The following is a 21,458-nucleotide window of genomic DNA, read 5'->3' as shown; positions in this document are numbered from 1 at the left end:
CTCTCATACCTTCTTGAACCTAAGAGAATGGTTTCACAACTGAGTTTTTCCTTCCTCAAAAAAGACATTTTAGAGTTACAGCTGTTATATCAATTTCCCCTTTAAAATGTTTTTCCTCTTGTCCAAACCTGAGTCATCCCACACACAGCTGCTAAAGTTATAGGAGAGAATGACTGATTTATATTTCATTTCCTTTTATGAATGTCAATTGAAGTTCCCTAACCTGATTAAGTACAGTACTGCAAAATTAAACTAAAGTATTCAATGTGGAGTTTTAGATTTGAAAAATTGCCTTAATCAAATGTAGTATTCTAGAGGAAAGAAAAGGTCCAGTCACTGAAAGGTCTTTCCACTGAGTCACAGCTCAGATAACAAGATGTCCCCAGGGGAGGAGAGGAAATCCCCAGTAATCATGAGGGGAAAAACTCCTCGAGACCTCTCAAAACAAAAGCTTTCTGGAGAACTCAACCACCACCATTACATCTTCAACCAGGTGGCTTTTCTGCTCGACAAGTGCTCCGTAAAAACGTATTTAAATGTGGAGAGTTGATGAAAAGAGATGAAGAAATGCATCATCATTATTGGTGATGTGTGTGTGGGGGTGGTTCCAAAAATGTGACTCCCTAAGTGGGGACTGACCTCATTTCCTCCCTGTTCACAGCTGGCGCATACTGAGCCCCTGAGAATGAAACCAGCCATATCTTCCCTTGTCTAGGCATGGAGATGTGACACGGCATCCAACCATGCAACTGCTGTTTCCATTAACTTCATTAGCTGTAGACCGCAATCCACAGACACAATATTCCAATGACAGCTCTTTTGTTTGGGTTTTACCATGGGTGCTATGATGCCAGGAATTGCTGTGATCTATATTATGTGGCACTGTGAGGAAGAGTAATAGCTGGAAACAAGCATAAAATGAAATAATCACAGTCATAAAACCTGAACTTCACATTCTTCACCATCGCGTCATTGGAAAAAGGGGACTCTCTTGATGGTTCTGATAGCCTGAGGAGGTACAGAGGCAACTGGATGCATGTGTTAGCAACTGAAAACATCATAATAACATGCTTCCAAAATAGGGGGTAATTCCCAAAACACAATCCCTAAATTACAAAGCAGGGGTTGACGGGTATGTGCCTAAACTTTCACTGAACAATCCACAAAGATATGTACCCACATTTGGATGCCACAAGTGCTGGAATAAGCCACTTGTAAGGCAATAAATAATACCTACTGTAGCCTTTCTAAGGCCCACAGAATAACCAGGGATGAAGGATTGTTTTGAGTGTAAATTTCTACACTAAGCCATGACAAATGTAAGTGGTGACAAAAACAAGCCAGGCCTAGGACATTTCCAGAGACTGTACGTAGCTTACAGGAGACAATGGAAAGCAGACTTCTAACATCATCATCAAGTGTTGCAACTCTTTTTATTCTTACATAACAGAATGAGGCCTAGTACTAGAAAGCCACCACCATTGTCTTATCCATAACACTTATTCAGAGGATGATGTAGGAATCTTGACGTGTGTAGATTGAAGCAAAGGTGAGGGTGATTTAGAGACAGGGCTGCCATGATTGCAAACGCACAGGGCAGGGGTTCTTTTCCAAACGGTCCACTCTGACGCTGGTGATCCACTAGCACTTTAACTAGGGAGACAATAACAGATCTGAGCTAATAGCCCATCTTCAGGCACTGGATACTGTGAGTATGCAGTGTTACGGATCATACCACTTAAACAACACCAGAAGACATAGCTAAATATGAACATCTGTCAAGACTGTGGTCTAACCTCATGCTAATGCTTCGAACAGTATGACTACTGGCAGTGTCAACAACCATCTCTTTTAGAGCTAGACCAATAAATTGTTTGGATTAATATATATTGGCCAGTATCAACTTATTACAGATACTGTATATCAATTAAAAAAGTAATTTAGAAACAGTGTTTACATTACAGAGTTTGTCCACTTGAAGAGTATATTTTTCAACTGTAAAATGTCCTGCTCAGTATGTATCTTCGTCACAGTTGTTTAAAAAAATAAATAAATAAATAAAAATTTAAGGAGTCCTTATCAAAGTGTCTGTTTGTTATGTGTTTACGTAAAAAATTGCTATTGGCTGATATAGCATTATCAAATTTTTTCAACTCTCAAAAATCACTATATTAGTTTTAGCCTCAAATATCCAGTATTGGTTAGGCTATAATGCTCTTTACACCTACACCTAAAAACTTGTTGGTTGGTGCTTGGTTCTGAATTACACTTTGTTTGGAAGAGGTGTCAAAGTCCCAAACATCTTGATACAGTTTGGTGCCTCATTAGTTTTGCGTTCATACCCGCTTACACAAACTGAACTAAAGTAATAACTGCTCCAGAGTGTGAATAATTTTGTTCAGACATGTTTGGTGTGAATGTGGCACAAGTGTATGAATAAGAAGAGCACTGACAGACAGAATTCATGTTGGGAAAACTATGATTTCACGATATGCATCATTCGTTCCACATTTAAATTCTATTGTAGCACCACTAATTCACATGAGCTCATCCTGCCCTGGCAGCGATACGACGTCTGAGGCAAAGCTATGCCTCTCACACCACACAAGCAGCCTGAGCTGCAGCCTCCTAGAGGCTGACGGTGCACTCAAACCTCACTGCCTCGGTCATAAACCACAGCCGGGCTTGTACAGTAGAAGCAAGCAGCTCATGGAAAACATGAAACACGGAGGCCTCACTGTATGTATGACATGCCTACACGTTACTGAAAACCACACTGCACCCGGCAAGTAAGAGGACATAAAGGGGCTGTTATTGTTGGCTGTGATGGAGCCACTGTGAGCACGGGCCCACACAAGACTTAAAGAGTGAGGAGGCAGAGAGGATGAAGAGGCCGCTTCATACAGAGAGCATCAAAAGTTGATTAAAATAAAAAAGTCAAGCTATTTGAATAGATCCCTCAATGAAGATGACCTGGTGTCTGTTTTCAATGACGGCAGGCCAAATTAGTGCCAACAGAGGCCTGATGTATAATAAAAGCTGTCAAGATAAGGTGACATACTGCTAGTAGTAAAAACAATAAAACTATGGAATTCTAATAACCTGTAGCAAGATCTTTCCACTCAAACTGTATTTAACAAAGAATTGTTGTTTACTGTCCAACATCTACATGATGTCATGAAGCAATTTATGTACAGCGCTACAATGGCCCTACTGTACAGAAAGTCATATTCCCCTCTCTAGTCCCAATCCGAGTCCATATTACAAACTCTCTTGGGGAATTAACCGCTCATTTCCTCAGAATGACACAGTCCCCAAGATTCAGCTTTCTGCCCAAACCATGTAAAAATTCCTCTTTGATGAAGAGATGCTATTGGCCACCAAACCACAGAGCAGCAAGTCTCTCATTGGTTCTGTTTGTATCCCTGCTGCTGCTTAGAAACCAGCCCACAAGGTGAGCTCCTGCACTGGGTTGAATTAATTAGTAGCCTTTTCTGTGAGGAAGTAGTAACAAAAGAGTGGCAGATATGCTCCTCGGCTGACATTCAACATCTTAATGAGATGTGGTTCAGTTTGTGTAAGCCGCAGTTAACGCAAAGGAATTTACTTAATTACAATACGCAGTTTATGATTTATTTCAGACGTGCCAAGGAAGTCAAAACATCACTCTCTCGCACACATATGCCAAAAACATGTGAGATGTTCTTAAAGCTTAACACCTATAATTAACTTAAACCACTTTAACTACCATGCACAGCCTTATTCAGACAAACATTTGGGCCTTATTTTACAAGAGCTTGGGGTTTGCCGGTAAAGCAACATGAAAGGAAATATCCGAGTCCTGTAGATTTCTAATACTGTCAGCACTTTAGAGCTCCATAACTCTGCCATGGAAAACTGTACACTCCTCCCAGGAAGCCAACTAAAGCTAAACGTGTTTTAACTCAGTATCTGTACTGAAGAGAAGAAGCTGTTTTTGGTTATTTATGGTTAGATTTAAGAGCTCTGAGGACTCATCCACATGTCGAGAGACAGCAGGACTTATTACACAGAGTAACTGATATGGTTGCTTTATAGATGCTCTGACAGGGATGTGATACGGCCATGAAGCTGCTTGTATAGATGAATGAATGTAAAGATGCATTGTTGTCAGAGATTACAAACTCACTCAGCAGCACATGGCGTCTTTATCCACAATGATATCTGCTGCACCACTTAACAACACCATTACACAACATTGCAATCTTTTAAGTGGAAGACACAATGGTGGATGTTGGCAGCAGCATTTTATTTTGGAGTATGTGCCAATAAAGATAATTAAAAGTTCATCATGAGTTCTGATTGCAATGGTATAATCATTATTACGAAAACAGTTTTTCAGTCTGTCAAAAAGAGTGAGTTTTATGATTGAGTCAGTGTACTTTAGTATCAACTTGGCCAGTGTTAATATAATTAACTTGGCATCAACAGTTTACTCACTATGATTAGCAGCTATGCTTGCATCTTAGCAATAATAAACACTGTTACTGACCCTACCTCCAAGTTTAAACTTCACATGAACTGATTGGGTAGTTGGTAACTAAGTAAAATGTGCTGCCAGGTTTAATACCACACCAACCAGCACCACAGTAGTTAAACAAACAAACACACAAAACTGTGTGGTAGTAAAAATCAACGATCAGAAGATAAGAGCAAAAGTGAGGAACAGGCAAATATTAAAACAGGAAATTTTACAGTTGAAAAGGAGGCAGAGAGGACAACTTTTAATGTGCATAAGCTATTCCATGTTGAGCATTATTGATGGCCATGGATACAAAAGCAACCTGCAGTCCTTTTGTCCTCCTAGCACGCACTCCACAGCAGTGGATGATGGCAGGAGTTCAAACTCTTTGCACAGGGCTAGTCAGGACAGTCTAGGATGGCCTTGGCCTTCCAGAGGACTCATATTCTGTAAATACCTCTGAGCTGGGACTGAAGCACCCCAAGTATTTAACTGCTAAATTAAGAAGACTATCAAGCCTATTTTACTGCCAATGTGGAAATCTTACTATACTAGACAACAATAAAAGAGGGTAATCCTGTTTCTATTAAATTCCTATAAACCAGCAGAAAAACTGTTCATTTTCCTCCAAAAGAAAAGACACAGCTGCCCTTGTTTAAATGGCATCTTTATTAAAATCAAAATAGTTTCTTCTCCTGAACAGCAGCCAGATATTTGCAGTTTTCCCCCGAGCTTGATTTCCCTCAGTCATTATACGAGTGAAAGAAAGCTTTCTATAATCAATAATCATCGCTTTTGCTACCTTTAGCTGGACATAGGACTTGTCACGCCATGACACAAAACAGCTGAAACTGATAAATTGAATTTGTATTGGATACTAATGTAGGACTAAAATTCAGGCTATAAACACCAGAAACTTAACATACAACTGTTCACTAAACACAAAAATGAAAATACATTTCCCATTCCTTTCTTTCTGAAGGCCTCTTCAATGAACAATAACATCCAACAAAACTATAACAACAAAACTCAGGGCTTTTGCAAACAGGAACCAGAGATGGAACAAAAGAGCTTCAAGGACAAACTAATAAATGATTGTAAATGTGCCACACCATTATACAAAACACAAAACATATTCAGGATGACATCGGATACCCTCTGCATGAATACCAAACAGTCTGTGAACTTTCTAGAAGTCTCTTTTCTCCAGAACTGAACGGGTCTCTGGCCTTGGCTGTGTCATAATGTTTATGATTACAGCAGGAGGAAGCGTTTATTTTCCTGTATTCCTCTGTCTCCACGAGTTAAACGATTACTTCAGCATGTAAACATTCAAGAAGACTGATGCCTCCCCCTTTTATTGAGTGCATGTGGTCACGGGGTAATACATTGTCCTGAAGTGGCAGCGCTGAGGTTGCTTTCTCTCAAAAATCACGATTGGAGCCAAAAAGTTTACATTCTTTGCAGGGGCTCTCCCACTGGGTGACATCACAGTCCTGTGTATGCTTTACATAAACTGAACTTCCAAATCTTCACTTTAATGACTCATTACTAAATTGACAAACAGAAATGAACATAAACACTAGCCTCAAGCAGAAGCCAACTGTAAAGAGCTATTGTAGAATAAACTGCAGCTGACAGCAGTCTTCAGGGATTTAACCAGGCTTTACATAGTTTAGGATGGGCCTTTATGAGTAAATCATTTGACATCATCCTAAATGTCTTAAGGTGTATTAGTTACTTTAAGAAATACATTTGAACACAATCACACTCAAACTGGCATCACTGCTTCAGAGCTGTAAGACAATTAAACCTTTCAACCTACACTGCAGTGATTTTAAGCCCCTAGAAGAGGCTGTATGTAATGTAATTCTTGTTTACGTACAAGACAAATAATTTTTACTAAATAGAAGCCATAAAACAATGATTTGTTTGTATATCCTGCAGTTTTGGTCAATGCTTATCAGGGTTGATGCCACAGGGTTGTTTTTCTCTGTGTACTCATCACAACATTCATTTGGCATCATACCATCACAAACACTTTAAAATACACATGACCGTCTTGAAACTGTGTGCAATTCTGGGCAGGATGTAGAGTACAATCTAACACACAACTAAGAAACATAATGTAGGATATGAACATCACTTTGAATGCCAAATGCATTTGTTAGCATGGTGCTTTCTGAACTTTGGCTAAATAGCAGCTGTTTTTTTCCATCACCTGACAGGACGATGACAATGTGACAGCGAAGTTACAACTTCTTTCTAAAGCAGCTACAATCAATATTTTTATATTGACAATGGATCACATGACTACTTGGATGTGAAAGGGGTAGCTTTCAGTGACAAACCCACTGAAAATTAGTGGGTGATAATAGCTTTAGCTTTATTGCAACTTTCAGCTCATTATGTTGGTTTTAGGGCCTGCAACTTTTGGTTCACTTTCACTGCTCTGGCAGGGGGCAATTTTCAGCTGTAAAAAGCTCTAAAAGCCCACTGTACAGCAGCACTTGACATCAGACAGACAAAGTTAGGGAGCAGCTGGTGAATGTAGTGGAGCATTTAGCAGCTAAAGAGTTAGATATTTCCCTCAGGAGTTGGTGGAGAAGAAAACAGAGCTAAAACAAGAGAGAATATGCTGGATGTGCTGGATGTATAAATAGGCAACTGTATGCTAGTAAGTTCACCATATCAACTTAAACGGTGACAACATGCGTTGTGTTCACAGCTTGGTTCTGTTACCCCCCCAAGTGGCCATATTATTGCAGGTTTAAGCCAGCAGGTCAATTAATTGCTATAATAAATCAAAATTACTGATTTGTCAGTATATTAATTTGTTGCAGCCCTGCTTTGAGCAGATGGGTACTAACTCTATTAGACAAATGATTAATTTGTTTTGAACTCTTTTATTTTCCAAGCCAAAGAGCTGTCAAGGATTTTCAGTCCTGAGTAACTCCCTCTGTCTCAGTTTTTGCCCTATTAAAACAGTTTAGCTAATCTTTAAAGCCCGCTGTAGGAGCCAGCAGGAGATGATGCGGAACTGACCTCACTTTAACTTTTTACAGATGATATACTCCTTCTGCTCGGGGAAAGTCCTAAATTGACAGCAAAGGGGTCTTTAAGGACATTTGGCTCAGGATGCATATGAGGGAAGATCAACACGTACACACTGTTTTATTCTGTTTAATCTCCATCACTGGAAGCCATGAGACATGACCCCTCCACATGTTGGGAGTCCAAAACTACTTTCAGCTTTCTTGGGGGATTTAGGGGATTTATTTTAGAAACAGATGAGTTATTGTTCTCTAAATAATTGTCTCAGGTCAATTTAAGCAGCACGGATAATGGTGTAAACAACAATCAAGCGGCAGATTGATGCTGTAAAGCAGGTCTGTGAAATAAAGAGCACTGTGTTTAGATAAGTAATTCATACAGCTGATAGACGGCTCATCCCAAAAACCTCATTGTCTCATTAACTGAGCCACTGAGAAGAACCTCTAATTTGCTACAGATGACATACAGTGCATCCGGAAAGTATTCACAGCGCTTCACTTTTTCCACATTTTGTTATGTTACAGCCTTATTTCAAAATGGATTAAATTCATTATTTTCCTCAAAATTCTACAAACAATACCCCATAATGACAACGTGAAAGAGGTTTGTTTGAAATCTTTGCAAAATTATTTTACAGAAAACGAAAAAATCACATGTATATGTAAGTATTCACAGTCTTTGCCATGACACTCAAAACTGAGCTCAGGTGCATCCTGTTTCCACTGATCATCCTTGAGATGATCTGCAACTTGATTGGAGGCCACCTGTGTTAAAATCAGTTGATTGGCCATGATTTGGAGAGGCACACACCTGTCTATATAAGGTCCCACACTTAACATGAAGTCCAAGGAATTGTCTGTAGACCTCCGAGACAGGATTGATTCGAGGCACAGATCTGGGGAAGGGTACATTTCTGCAGCATTGAAGGTCCCAATGAGTACAGTGGCCTCCATCATCCGTAAATGGAAGACGTTTGGAACCACCAGGACTCTTCCTAGAGCTGGCCACCCGGCCAAACTGAGCGATCGGGGGAGAAGGGCCTTAGTCAGGGAGGTGACCAAGAACCCGATGGTCACTCTGACAGGGCTCCAGCGTTTCTCTGTGGAGAGTGGAGAACCTTCCAGAAGAACAACCATTTCTGCAGCACTCCACAATCAGGCCTGTATGGTAGAGTGGCCCGATGGAAGCCACTCCTCAATAAAAGGCACATGACTCCTGCCTGGAGTCTGCCAAAAGGCGCCTGAAGGACTCTCAAACCGTGAGAAACAAAACTCTCTGGTCTGATGAAACAAAGATTGAATTCTTTGGCTTGAATGGCAAGCGTCATGTCTGGAGGACACCAGGCACCGCTCATCACCTGGCCAATACCATCCCTACAGTGAAGCGTGGTGGTAGCATCATGCTGTGGGGATGTTTTTAAGCGGCAGGAACTGGGAGACTAGTCAGGATCGAGGGAAAGATGAATGTAGCAATGTAAAGAGACATCCTTGATGAAAACCTACTCCAGAGCGCTCTGGACCTCAGACTGGGGAGAGGGTTCATCTTCCAACAGGACAACGACCCTAAGCACACAGCCAAGATAACAAAGGAGTGGCTACGGGTCAACTCTGTGAATGTCCTTGAGTGGCCCAGCCAGATCCCAGACTTATATACTTCCGGATGCACTGTAAGTGCAACTCAAGAAAAATACCTTTAGTGCACATTTCAGCCTCAACGTCACTCTCCCACTCACACTATTTTGATTAAAAGGCCTGTCTGTGGCTCCTTGTGCCTAGCGCTGTTTAGCACTATTATTAGCTGCAATTCAGAGATCTGAACCACATGGAGACACTGCAAGGTCGGCCAGGGGTCAGGTCAACATGTGATCATAAACTACTTTCTCCTGTCTTCTAAATAGGTGTAATACTGTTTCCCTGCAGGGAATAACCTCTCGGGGAGAGGAGATGCTGAGATCTAACGACAAAGATAAGCAGGTCACAGAGCGGCAGGGGATAATAGTTGGAAATCCTGGCGTTATGCACTGCTAAGATGAATTATTCTTTGGCGGTCAGAGGGAGGGGGTGTGTGCAAATTGGAAATAGTCCCCTTCTCTACGCCAGCTGTCAAACTTAACTTAGTGATGTGTAGCGTAGGGTGGATTCAGAGAGCTGTAATGTTGTCTTTTCATGGTGTGAAATAAAGACATCTGCACTGGAACTCATATAATACAAGACAGGCAGGACGTGGCTAAAGTACTTGTTGACCTTTTGATGTGGGACATATTCTGATATCCAACTACATATCTTAGTTTCACACACACATACAGTGCACACACACAAACAGTGCAACATAAGCACACATTTACAACAAAGTCACCATGGGAAAATCGCCCTGCAGGCTGACGACAGCGGAGTGGGCCTGAATAAACAATCAATACTGCTAAAGGAATTTTACAGGAAACAGCTGTGGGGTCAAAAAGGTAAACAAGTGAATTATTCTAACCTCTGAGGAATACTGGAGGATTTGGTACAGGATCCATGATTTAAATTTAAACAGCCCAAAACCCAAAGATATTCACATAAAATTCGTAACTAGCATAGAAAACCTACAATAATTCACATTTGAGAAGCTGGAATCAGAGTATTGCTTCCTGCATGTTTGCTTGAAAATTACTTAAATGATTCATGGATTATCAAAATTGTTAATAATTAATTTTCTCATGACTAATCGATTAATTGACTAATCATTTCAGCTGTACAGTATTCCATTCTAAATGACATTTAATTCTTTGTCATATATTCTAAGTTACAGTAATTGTATAGTCTGTGTCTCGTGACTGGGCATGACCTTCACTGACCCTTCTAGTCAGCCAGATTCACAAAACTGGACTTGGGAAGGTTTATACCATCAGATCCTTTGATATCTCCCTGAGAAATAAATTCAGTTTGTTTGGAAAAAAAAAACATGAATTATGTGTATATTATGTTGCTGCAAAGCATAGAAAATATGAAAAACAAGCAGGAAAGAGTGGTAATATGAAAATATACACTACATCCTAGGCACTTCTATGCAATAGAGTTATGTTCACAATAAACACTCTAAATGACGATACAGCTATAGTCTTCTTTCTTAGCAGAACCATAATATCAAAACAATATCAGTTACTCAAGCTGTGAGGGTGCAGTCGAAATGCATACGATCATATGATGCCATGATATGGCAAATGTGTGCTTCACCAAGCCAGTGGAAAAAGGGCACAGGAGACATGTGACACTGCTGTGGCTCTGCATAGGATCAATACATGACTGGGCACCACAGATTAAATATTTATTAAAACTATACAGTGTACTGTGTACATTTAAGCTGTTGAAAGACAAAATGGTAAAAACCTTCTATACTTAAATTTAAAAAACTTAAACGACTTCATCTTCCAGTGTTTTCCACAACAGATTTGACCTTTACCCTCTTTGTGGTTTCCACCATGAAGCCCAGAGCTCTCCACTGTGAGAAATTATCTGCTGAGGACAGAAGCAACTTGAGACGTTAGCACAATTTATAGCTCACGGTTGTACAGAACAAGCTGTCAGGTGGATACAGGATACCTCAGAAAACCTGAGGAACATTTTACTCTTTGTGTGGACTAAAAGGTTGGCTTGAATCTGTGCCAACAGCTCTGTCAAAGCCAAATATGTGTTTAGTCACAGGACACTAAGACACTCAGAATAGATCCTGAACTGACTACTGGCTTCATGTGAACAAACATTTTGGTAAAAAAACAAAATTAACAACACCCCTAGTCAGTGTACACTGGCTCTTTCCACCTCCCCTATTTTAACAGCTAGGTTTACAGAATATGACAAACCCATGGGTGTATGACTAATTCAACAACAGAGATCAATGTATGTTCTTTCTCTTCAACAGCACCCATAAATTCATAAAAGGTTCCTTCTCTCTTACTTAACCACTGCAGCGTTCACAGCAAACTGTTTGTCTGTAGATGCTCTGTCTGAAGCAGTACATCGTCAAAACTGTCCAAAGCTCACTTAAGTATTTTTCTCGGAAAGTCAGCACATTTGTCAAACACAGGAAAAATACATGCAAACATATTTCTACTCAGTTTGTGTGTATTGTGTGGGTGTCGCACTCAACAGAAAAATAAATTTTTTCAACTTTTTCATGATTTGATGATTCTGTCTGCTGTGTAGAAGTTGACACATGACAGATAGAAATGGTTTCTGTGCTTGCACTCCCGCAGCAGCCAACACATAGTTCAGGTCACTAGTGAAGCTGAACAGATGCCTGGCAAACTCTGGTTTTTCCATCCCAGCCCTGATTTCTCCACTCAGACACCCGGGAGTCTATGGCCAGACTGATAATCACCAAACACAAAGAATAATACACACACAACCAGAATTTACAGACAGACACACACACACACACACACACACAATGACACAATGAATCTGTAGTAGTAACAACTGTCCTTACTGCCTAGTGAAATACAGAAATCTACATAAACGTATATCTAAATGCTGTTCTTGAGCTGGTTGGATCTAGACAGTGAATCTTGGTCCAAATCCTCCCTTTTGTGACAAGGGATATTGTGATCTTCCATAAATTGAGAATACACTGTGGTCAGAATGCAGTCACAGTGATAAATATCTCTATTAATCAAGAGTGAAGGTTTGGAACTTGAATCAAAAACGTCCTGATTGCCGTCAGCTCCTGCTTCTGGCCGGTCTGCTGTTTTGTTTGGCCTCAGCTACACATTCACAGATGCCAGCGCTTGACAAAGTCACCTCCGAGCCAAGTCTGACTCCCTTCTACAACCTGCTGTGGTCTCATCCCAGTTCACAAACCACAGCAGTGTTTTCAGCTGTGATTCTTAACCAGCCTCCTGCCTCCTTCTCTCCTGCAGCTGTTTAATTGTTAATCAGGGCGAGAACAATATTGGTGTGTTGCACCACAGTGCGCTCCCACATTCCTGTGGTCCGTTATTCGCTCAAATCCAGTCATGCAGAAGGCCTTTGGCACAGCCAAGTGCCACAATGTCTGGCTGTCTGGGCAAAGCACAGCACTGCACGCTAGGTTAGGGGAGCCAGGAGAGCAGCATGTTGGCACTGCAGGTGTGTGCAAAGGAGAAGATAATGGTGATCATTAATAAGGTGATTTCCATTTATTAAAGACAGTATCCATCTCTTTACACCTCTGATCCCCGTTTTCCATTATCAATGATTTAAGGCTGTGACACACAAAGTAATGATTTTCTTGGAAATTTCAGTGAGAGAAGACTTGAAAGTACTTGAATCTTATCTCAAAAATTTTGGTCTTGATATACTTCCAATTAATTATTATTTTTATGTTTTTACGTTTGGGAACAGAGGAGTGAAATTTTTTTTCGGTTCCAGCAGTGTATCAAGTGGCTACCTCTGGTAAGATATATTAGCTTTGTTTTGTAGAAAGTTTAAGACGTATTGATAAACAATCGTCAAAGAAATAGTTTGACATTTTAGGAAATAGTCTTATTCACTTTCTTGCAGAGAGTTAGATGTTCAGATTGATACCATTCTCGTGTCTGTTCGGTAAATATGAAGCTACAGCCAGCAGTTTGTGATCACAGTCTCTAAATGGACCTTTTAAATGAGTCACAGTCTTCATTTCCTCCAGTCAAGCATACGTGCAATCAGAGGGAAGAGTGGGATGGAGAGCCGATTTCTTCTGTCAGTGTGGAGTAGTAGTGTGTACTGTGTGTTGCAAAAAGGATAACCGCAAAACGACCCCGCGGATACATCAAACACATAAATCTGACTTGGCGGCCAACAACCTGCCTGCCTCTGAGCAAATGGCAGCGTTACTGCTTGCTTTAACCAATCCAAAGACAGAGCTCACTCTCCCTCTGTCTAAACCCTTTGCTTCCCCTTATTATCAGCTGCAGATGACAATAACATCATCTGGGATTCCCAGCTAGTGCACAACACTCACTGCTATGAGCTCTGTCTGTACAAAATCTGTTCATTTTCCACTCAAATGTTCACTACGTCCAACATTCCTCGCTGGGGTTTAAGCTGATGTGGGAGCTGGAAACAGACCCTCATGCTGCAGCCTAATTCTTTCAATTTCTCTCCATAAACTGAAAAGGGAAGATAAAACAAATCACAGCAAGAATGCACCAAAGCATTGCAATCATTCTTCCTTCACACATACCTGACCTCTAATTACGACTAAGGCAGCAGATTTCATTGAACCACGTGGCCATCTAAGGCGAGGAGGACTGTACTTGAGCCACGAGCTGCCTGCTGTGTTGTAATCGAATCATCGTGTTCACAGTGGAATCACGAATGCGTCAGACTTTAAAGACAAAATTCCAGAGGAGGCTCACAACATCAGCAGGCTTCAGATACTGTTCTGACCCACTGTCCCCTTTTAACATCGTGCTGGGAAACACAGGGAAGTTCTCAAAACAAAATGACAATGGGATGGTTACTGAATTACGTGTCCCTATTTCCCAAGACAGATTAATATAATTAACTCATGAGAAAGCTGCTTCCTTCTAGATTATGTCAGTGCAATTAGAAGAAATGCATTGTGTGTGTCAAATCATAGTCAGGTTACATTTTGCAATTCCTGCCAAGTCTCCACATTTTTTGGCATGGAGTTTGTTAATCCTTGTTCCTCAACATTGAGGCTACATTTACATTGATTGTCCTCAGAACTGGGGTTAAACTGGTCGCACAAGATGTGCACGTCAACAGGGTCATTATGGAGCATCATCAACCTGCTTAATTACTGATAACTGCCGTCCAAAACTCATGGGGGACATAGAGAATCATTATAAAAAAAAAAGATAATTGTTGGCAGTCTTGTAAAGCAAGCTGTCAAACAAACCTCATCATAGTCTGGTCATATGAGATGTGATGTATTATGAGATGAGCACAACTGCACGCATGACAGGAGTGTGCATCTAGCTGTCCCTGGGCAGTGCATTCAGGCTCCTAAATATTTGGATGGGTCATGTGCAGAGGACAAATTTCTCCACATGGATTAATAATGGATAATTATTTGTGCATATAATAATATTTGTCATATGTAAGGCAAGAATTTCATTTTGGCAAAGAGGGTGAAGTTGGGGAGTTCGGATCAGAAGGGATGGCAGTGTTCGCTAGCCTCACCTTGTAATTTAACCAGATAAGATTGTAAAAGTGGTATGTAGCTTTGTCAGTAGTGTACATGTTTAACCCCATAACATCCAATTTCATCCAATTTCATTTAATTTCCCACTAAGAAGCTATAAGGTTGTTTGACAGTATCATATATATATATATATATATATATATATATATATATATATATATATATATATATATATATATATATATATATATATATATATATATATTATATATATATATATATATATATATATATAAATATATATATATATATATATATATATACGATGTTTGCACTGAGTAAAGTATTCAAACCCAAGACTCCAAGGTTTTATGGCTGCATCTTTTAATCATATTTACATATTTTAGATGCTTTCTGCATCACTTTATACACATTTCATACACACCTAAAATTCACTCTGACATATTTGGTATTTTTGTAAATTTTGGGATTTCCACTAAAAATTACAATTAAGCTCTGTGGGTTTGAAGAATGTTTAGCTGCACAGCAGGAGTTTGTAATGATTGACCCCCTGGTGCGTTGTGGGAGTGAAGAGCTTATGCCTATGCATTGCCTTGCTTATATCTAAGGCTCCTCATTTTTAACTGATTTTCAAGGGAAAACACCCAGATTCTTACAAGGATATAACAGTTGAATGATTTTCACTAGGATTTAATGTCCCCATCCACCTAAAAGGTCCCCTTTAGCTACTACTTATGTAGCGTAACTTATGTGAGTCCATCCAAGTAAAATAAAAATAAAACAAAAAAATAAATAAAAGTTAGTGTTTGCAAGGCATACAGTATATTGAATAAAAAAAAAATTGTAACTGCATGTTAGTATTATGATTTTTATCTGCTTTTCACTCATCGTTTCATATTCAAAATAAACATTGATAAATTCAACACATAAGAAAAGTAAAACCAGGAATAATGAGCCCTACTTTCTCAGTCACTTCTTGGAACAGCAGTGCTGTGAGAGCAATCAGATTAAGGATACGGTTGCTGGAAATACGATCTCTTCTTGCCCCTGAGGGCAGTTCTGGGCCTTTGATCGTGACTGTAGTGAGAGCTGTGGCCAGTGGCAGAGATCACTGAAGGCCATCAGGGTGCAGCCCAGTGGCAGCTACAGAAGTCTCCTTTTAATACCTGCAAAAGGTGGCGTGTCTCTCTTTTTTTAGAAAAGCAAACAGACCACAACAGGAAAATAAAATATTTGCCAGGCAAAACGATGGGCGAGCTGGGGACATAGGCAGCAGCCTGAGTGAGGAGAACAGTTGGTGACTGTGGAGCCTCTCCTAACATGCCCAATGGCAGCATTATGCCAGAGGATGTCAGGAGGAGGGTGTGTGACACTGGAATGTTGCAGGAATGTTATTTATTTTCACAAACACCACCAAGTACCCGCATACTAACAGACATGTGAGGGTGCCTGAACACACACACACACACACACACACACACACAAACACAGAAGATATAGATACTAATGTGCATATGTACCCACAGACTGGTCTGATGTGCTCTGATCGGCCTGGCCAATAGGAAAGCTCCAGCTCTGCCTCTCCTTACCTGTGGTAATATCAACATCAGAGCTCTCAGACTTGATGTGCTGCCATGTACTCAGTTCATAAAGACGTCAACACGCTAGGAGAACATGGGGGCAAATAAAGATCTGCTACAACATTCATGAGCTTTTCAGTTTCTGCTTTGTTGTGAGAGAAAAAAACATAATATTCCACTTTTTTTTATCCAAACAGATGTCAGAGAAATCATAACTCCATCTTCTTACTAATCTTCACAAAAGATTAGTAATATTTTTACAGCTGGGCGAGGATCTGTTTGAAAGGCCGTGTCTATGCTCATGTCTAGACAGGAGCACACACATTTATGAGAGGATCACATCAGCTCTTAGTCTTTCTCTGCTGATTCAGAAAAAAATGGAGAAACCATTTGCCCGCAGACAGTGACAGGGCCGATTAACTTCCCACCACTTCTGAGCAGTGGAAGCTGTGTGTCATCACCCTGGCATCTGGAGCTGGTCTGCAGTCAGCAGCAGTGGAAGTCGACTGGGTCTCAGGTTCATGTGAGGAGATGGTGCCAGCTTCCTAAATGAGCTCCAACTAGGTTAAAAAAATCACTCTCTTATTCATGTGAAGGTAAAATGTTGAATAAGATTCAAACACAACCTGAGATAATTCTTTGTAAATTCTAACATGTAGTCACTACTGTATGATAGTTACACTTCAAGCCACTGAAACTGCAAGTATCCATCACCTGAAGTGTCCTGAAGTTGACCCTGACTGTGCTGTTGAAGGTCAGATGCAGAAAGACAAATTCCCTGCAGGAATCACTGCATCATTGTTGCAGTCACACATCTTATTGTATGCCTGCATGTTGAATGAAGTGTTTGTAAAGCTCAAGTTCCACTCTTTTCATCCGTCAGAAGTCAAAAATAACACTGAGAACAAAAGGAGGTTCATTCAGGATGTTCCTGTTACAGTTTTTCTTCCACACAAAACATGCAAACAAAAACCTGCAGCAATAGTATTGAATAGATCAATGCACAACAATGGGGGGTTTCCAAATCTTTCTAAATAAGGAGCCTTGAATAAAAATCTCCATCAAAAAGATTGTTTGTGATACTACACATACAAAACTGATGGCAAATATTCTTAGAATACGACAGACGCATCAAACTTATTTGCTCCTGGGGGACAAATACAGCACACAGAGTCACACTGAATAAGCACTTTGTTCCCAGTTCTCCTGTTTTATCGGTCTCTTGGATTGTTCCACGCCTAGCGCTCAACCAGCCATAAGATGGACCTCATGGGAAATGCTGTTCTGGAAATTTGTACGAATATAGAGTGAATAACAAAGATTTCTAATGAGTAGAGACTGAGGAACAGGAGTGTTGAAATAATGCAAAAGCACACGTGATTCTATTATCTGACTGCACTTTTAAGTAGATCTTGAATTATGCACGCTACTCTAGCACGTGTGTCGCTACCACTGTGGATGTGGGATGAAGCAGGAAAGAGAAAGAAAAAGTTGGAGCCGCCAAAACAGAAAACCTCCACAAACATTTGTTCAAAAATAACACTGCACACACAGGAGCCATAAAACCAAAGCACGGTTGTAAACAAAGGAGTGAAGCAAATACAGAGACATCTGAAGAATTGACCTGCTGCGACTGGGCTGCTGTTCGATCTACCTGTAAGCAAATCCAATATCAACAACGTAGTAGTCTTTGACATGTGTGATACATGGCTACAGACGCATGTAGTGCATGTTACATCACACTATTGCATAATACTGCTGTCAGGACTGAAAACTTCACAGTTCCATAGTATTAACTTTTAATGAAAAGTAGATGTACAGCTTTAGCTTGACAACTTATTTAGGTTTCTGCATAGAGTCCGAGCAATATTATCAGCAGGTCTGTATTATTGGCCAGTATTGGCTTATCACACATATATCACTATCGGCATATCAGTGTATTATTATTTGCTCATTTACTTACATTTATTTGTTGTATATATGTTTTTATGTATCCTTTATAGAAAATGTAATTCCAGTTAGGTTTACAGGTCAACATGTTCAACTATTACTCTCAACTTTAATAACAGAATTTATTGTTCAACTGTAAAACATCCTGCTAAATAATAGCCAAATTATAGCTATCCTCATCAAGTTTGCTTTACATTATGTTTTTGCAAAAAGCAAATATTGGCAAATATGTGCATTTTTTTAAATCAACATCAGGATCTGAAAAAACACCAGTTAGGCTCTACTGCTGCGGTGAAGCCAACAGCTGATTGTTGCAGAATTTTCTCAACTTTCAGAGGTCTATCAACATGTTTAGTAACAATAATGTGGTTATACTGCACATGAGTGAGGCCCTGGTACACGTGTACATGCCCAAGTTGGTATGTAGCCTACTACTAAAATAGAAAATGAATCTCAACAGTTGTTTTCTGTCGGTCTGTCCAGCCTACATGTGTGCTGTGCAGCTCTCCTCTCTTCACTCTGCATCACCAGCTGATGAAGACTGGAGCAGGTAATGTGGAGCACAGCAGTGAGATAAACCAGCAGTAGTGCCCATTCAGAGCCGGTGTACTCCGATCCACATGCAGTCCCCCCCCTTACCTTCTGGTAAGCCAGCTGAAGATAGTTGTAGGGGATCCTCCTGTGGAAGTCCTGCACTACATCCTCGCTGACTTTATGCACCGACTGCGAGCCAAGTATCTCCTCGATGCATTTATTCATACACGCTGCTCTCCGGAGGACCACGTCGGAGAAGCGCAGGTCCGAGAAGGTTTCATCAAACGGATGCTGGTCCTGGCACCTCAGACGGCACCGGACTCTAGTGCGCCGGACTTGTGTGTAGCTGCTGAGCGCTCCCTCCATGTAGCGCACCACATTTTTATAGTCGCTGTTGTAAAATGCCTGCACCGCATTGTCATATAAAAGGTCGTAAGGCTCCAGAAAAGCTGTAGAGGATGACAACACGGCGGTTAGCAGGACCACTGACAAGATAGCAGCCGGGGAAAAGTTTGCATCCATCCTCTGCTTCGGTTCAGACAGTGAGGAGCGGCGGTCAGTCCCAACAATAATCAGCCTTGGCTCGTTTCAGAGTCCATTTAAATGCTCCTCGCAGAGATACTCAGCACCGGACCAGGGCGGAAATAATGTTGCTTTAGTCGGGGACACACATTTTGTTATGACCCTCTCTGGCTCCGTTAACTCCTCCCCTCCAAGAAATGAATGGGCAGAATACAATCACAGCTCGCGCTTAGGGGTCCTTCAGGGAGTCCCGTGGGTCGCCACAAACATCAACAACAATACTTGGATTTCACTTTATTCCACCACACGAAAAATTAAATTTGAGCGACAGTTGTGCTTTTCTTTTTAAAAAACATCTTGAGTTACTGTCCCATGAGGAAAATGTTAAATCTTCAAAGGCTCCGCTGCAGATCTGAAGAAACTTTGAAAAGAAAAAGTGGGGATTTCTACTCGATGGATCAAGTGACTGCAACAATGCCTGAAAAAGGAACGTGTCTATGTTGAGTAAACGGCACCAAATACAAAAAGAGACTTCACTTCAAAACAGGCAGCAATAGATTAAACTAAAATGTGACTATTTAAAACTATTTTGATTAAACAAGCTAAATTAATTAATTATCAAAATAGCCCTGTACTTAAGTAAAATGGTGCAAAGATAAGAAGTCAATAAGTTTGTAATATCAATCTTATTTTCTTTTTTAGGATGACTTTTTAACATCTGTCCAGGGACTACAGACGATCAGCCTCTTGTTTATTTATGTGCATTGGCCCTGTTAAATTAGCCAATGAATAATAAAAAATAAATAAGTGGACAGTTTCAAATATTTGAGTTGCCTAATAGACATTAGATGATGATTTTTAAAAATTGATGTCCCTCCCCAATCAATTGGTTGGATATGTATGCATAGATGCCTGCTGTCTTCTTGAAGTTTCTTTTGTCTAGGGGTTCAACGTGAGCGTGACGACAGACAGACACTGTCCACTTAAAGGAGACTGTCTCCCTCTGCAGGCATTTTCAGTTATGAGCAGTTTAATCACTGAACTGTGTTAAAACCGATCTCTCAGCTCTTTATTCAGGACGAAAACAGACATGTGTGAATCTTAAATAAATAAATAAACAATGCATTGTAGATAGTGTACTTGAGCTTAGTGTAGACAGATGTTACGTGGAAATCCCCAGGTGTTTGTTTTCATCTTCATTATTTTTGGAAAGTTTAGTCTGAGGCCAGACTTTTATTATCCTGACTGAAATATGTTTGTGTAATTGTTTTAATTATCATGTCAAGCAAAAGCTTTTTAATCTAAAAACAAAACGTAAAAGCTACTACATTTCAAATTGACCACTAGATGGCAGTAAATACAGTATTATTTTTTAACTTGCAGATGAAGTTTCAGGTTCAGCAACATACACTTGCAGGGAAACCATTAAAATACACTTTACTCGCATCCTGAATAGCCAGTCAACCTTTTACCAAAATCCACCCGTAACATATAAAATCCAGTTTGTGCCTTTTTAAAAATAAATTAAGTGAGTAAGTGAATGTGTGGGAGGATGTGTCACAAAATACTCCCTGTTGAAACAACGTTTTGATAAGTCACATCTGCTGAGGTGTTTCTCTGTTACAGCTGTATCAAGCTCTTTACTGTAAGGATGAATGCGTTCACATGTAGATAAAGACCGTATTTGTGTCTGCATTTGGATAACAGTGATGTACTAAATGCTCTAAAGTATGAATGTATTTTGGTAGAAAAGCACATAGAGAGAAATGATATTACTTCAGAATAAAATATGGACAATGTTTATGAGTTAACTGTTGTCCACAATAAGGTATGATTCAGGGGGGAAAGTGCAGAGTATAATGGGCACATTAATAAATAATTGCCATTTTACTTTCACATCTTCTCTGAGAGTTCAGGAAGTGTTGGCTGCAGTCTGGGCAGCTGTGTGTCAGTCCCATGAGAGATTCCTACATTAGTTTACATCCGCTGAGGACACAACACAGTATCCTGCTATTTGTTGTGTTTCAACTGAAGAAAGAGGTAATTTCTTCCAAAAGTTCGACTCTGTCAGGCATAAAGTTGTTTCTGTCTGGCTGCAATGGTGTTCAGAAAAATACTGCAGGACACCTTACCTGTTTATCAAAATCTTCTGCAATTAATACTTTTAAAGGATCAAGTAATTCTGT

At 40.2% G+C, this 21,458-nt stretch overlaps 1 protein-coding gene across 1 annotated transcript in view; it reads right to left on the bottom strand.

The window, feature by feature from the left end:
* Positions 1-20,471, bottom strand: part of p3h2 (prolyl 3-hydroxylase 2) — a 61,683-nt gene extending 41,212 nt beyond the window's left edge. Inside the window, exon 1 of the mRNA XM_044198621.1 lies at positions 18,856-20,471. Within this exon, the coding sequence (XP_044054556.1) occupies positions 18,856-19,272 (417 nt within the window). The 5' untranslated portion in view covers positions 19,273-20,471. The remainder of the gene's footprint in view (positions 1-18,855) is intronic.
* Between the last annotated feature and the right edge of the window lie 987 nt (positions 20,472-21,458).

This window comes from Siniperca chuatsi, linkage group LG6, assembly GCF_020085105.1.
Source record: "Siniperca chuatsi isolate FFG_IHB_CAS linkage group LG6, ASM2008510v1, whole genome shotgun sequence".
NCBI classification, from domain to species: domain Eukaryota; kingdom Metazoa; phylum Chordata; class Actinopteri; order Centrarchiformes; family Sinipercidae; genus Siniperca; species Siniperca chuatsi.
This window is presented reverse-complemented; position numbering and strand designations above follow the sequence as displayed.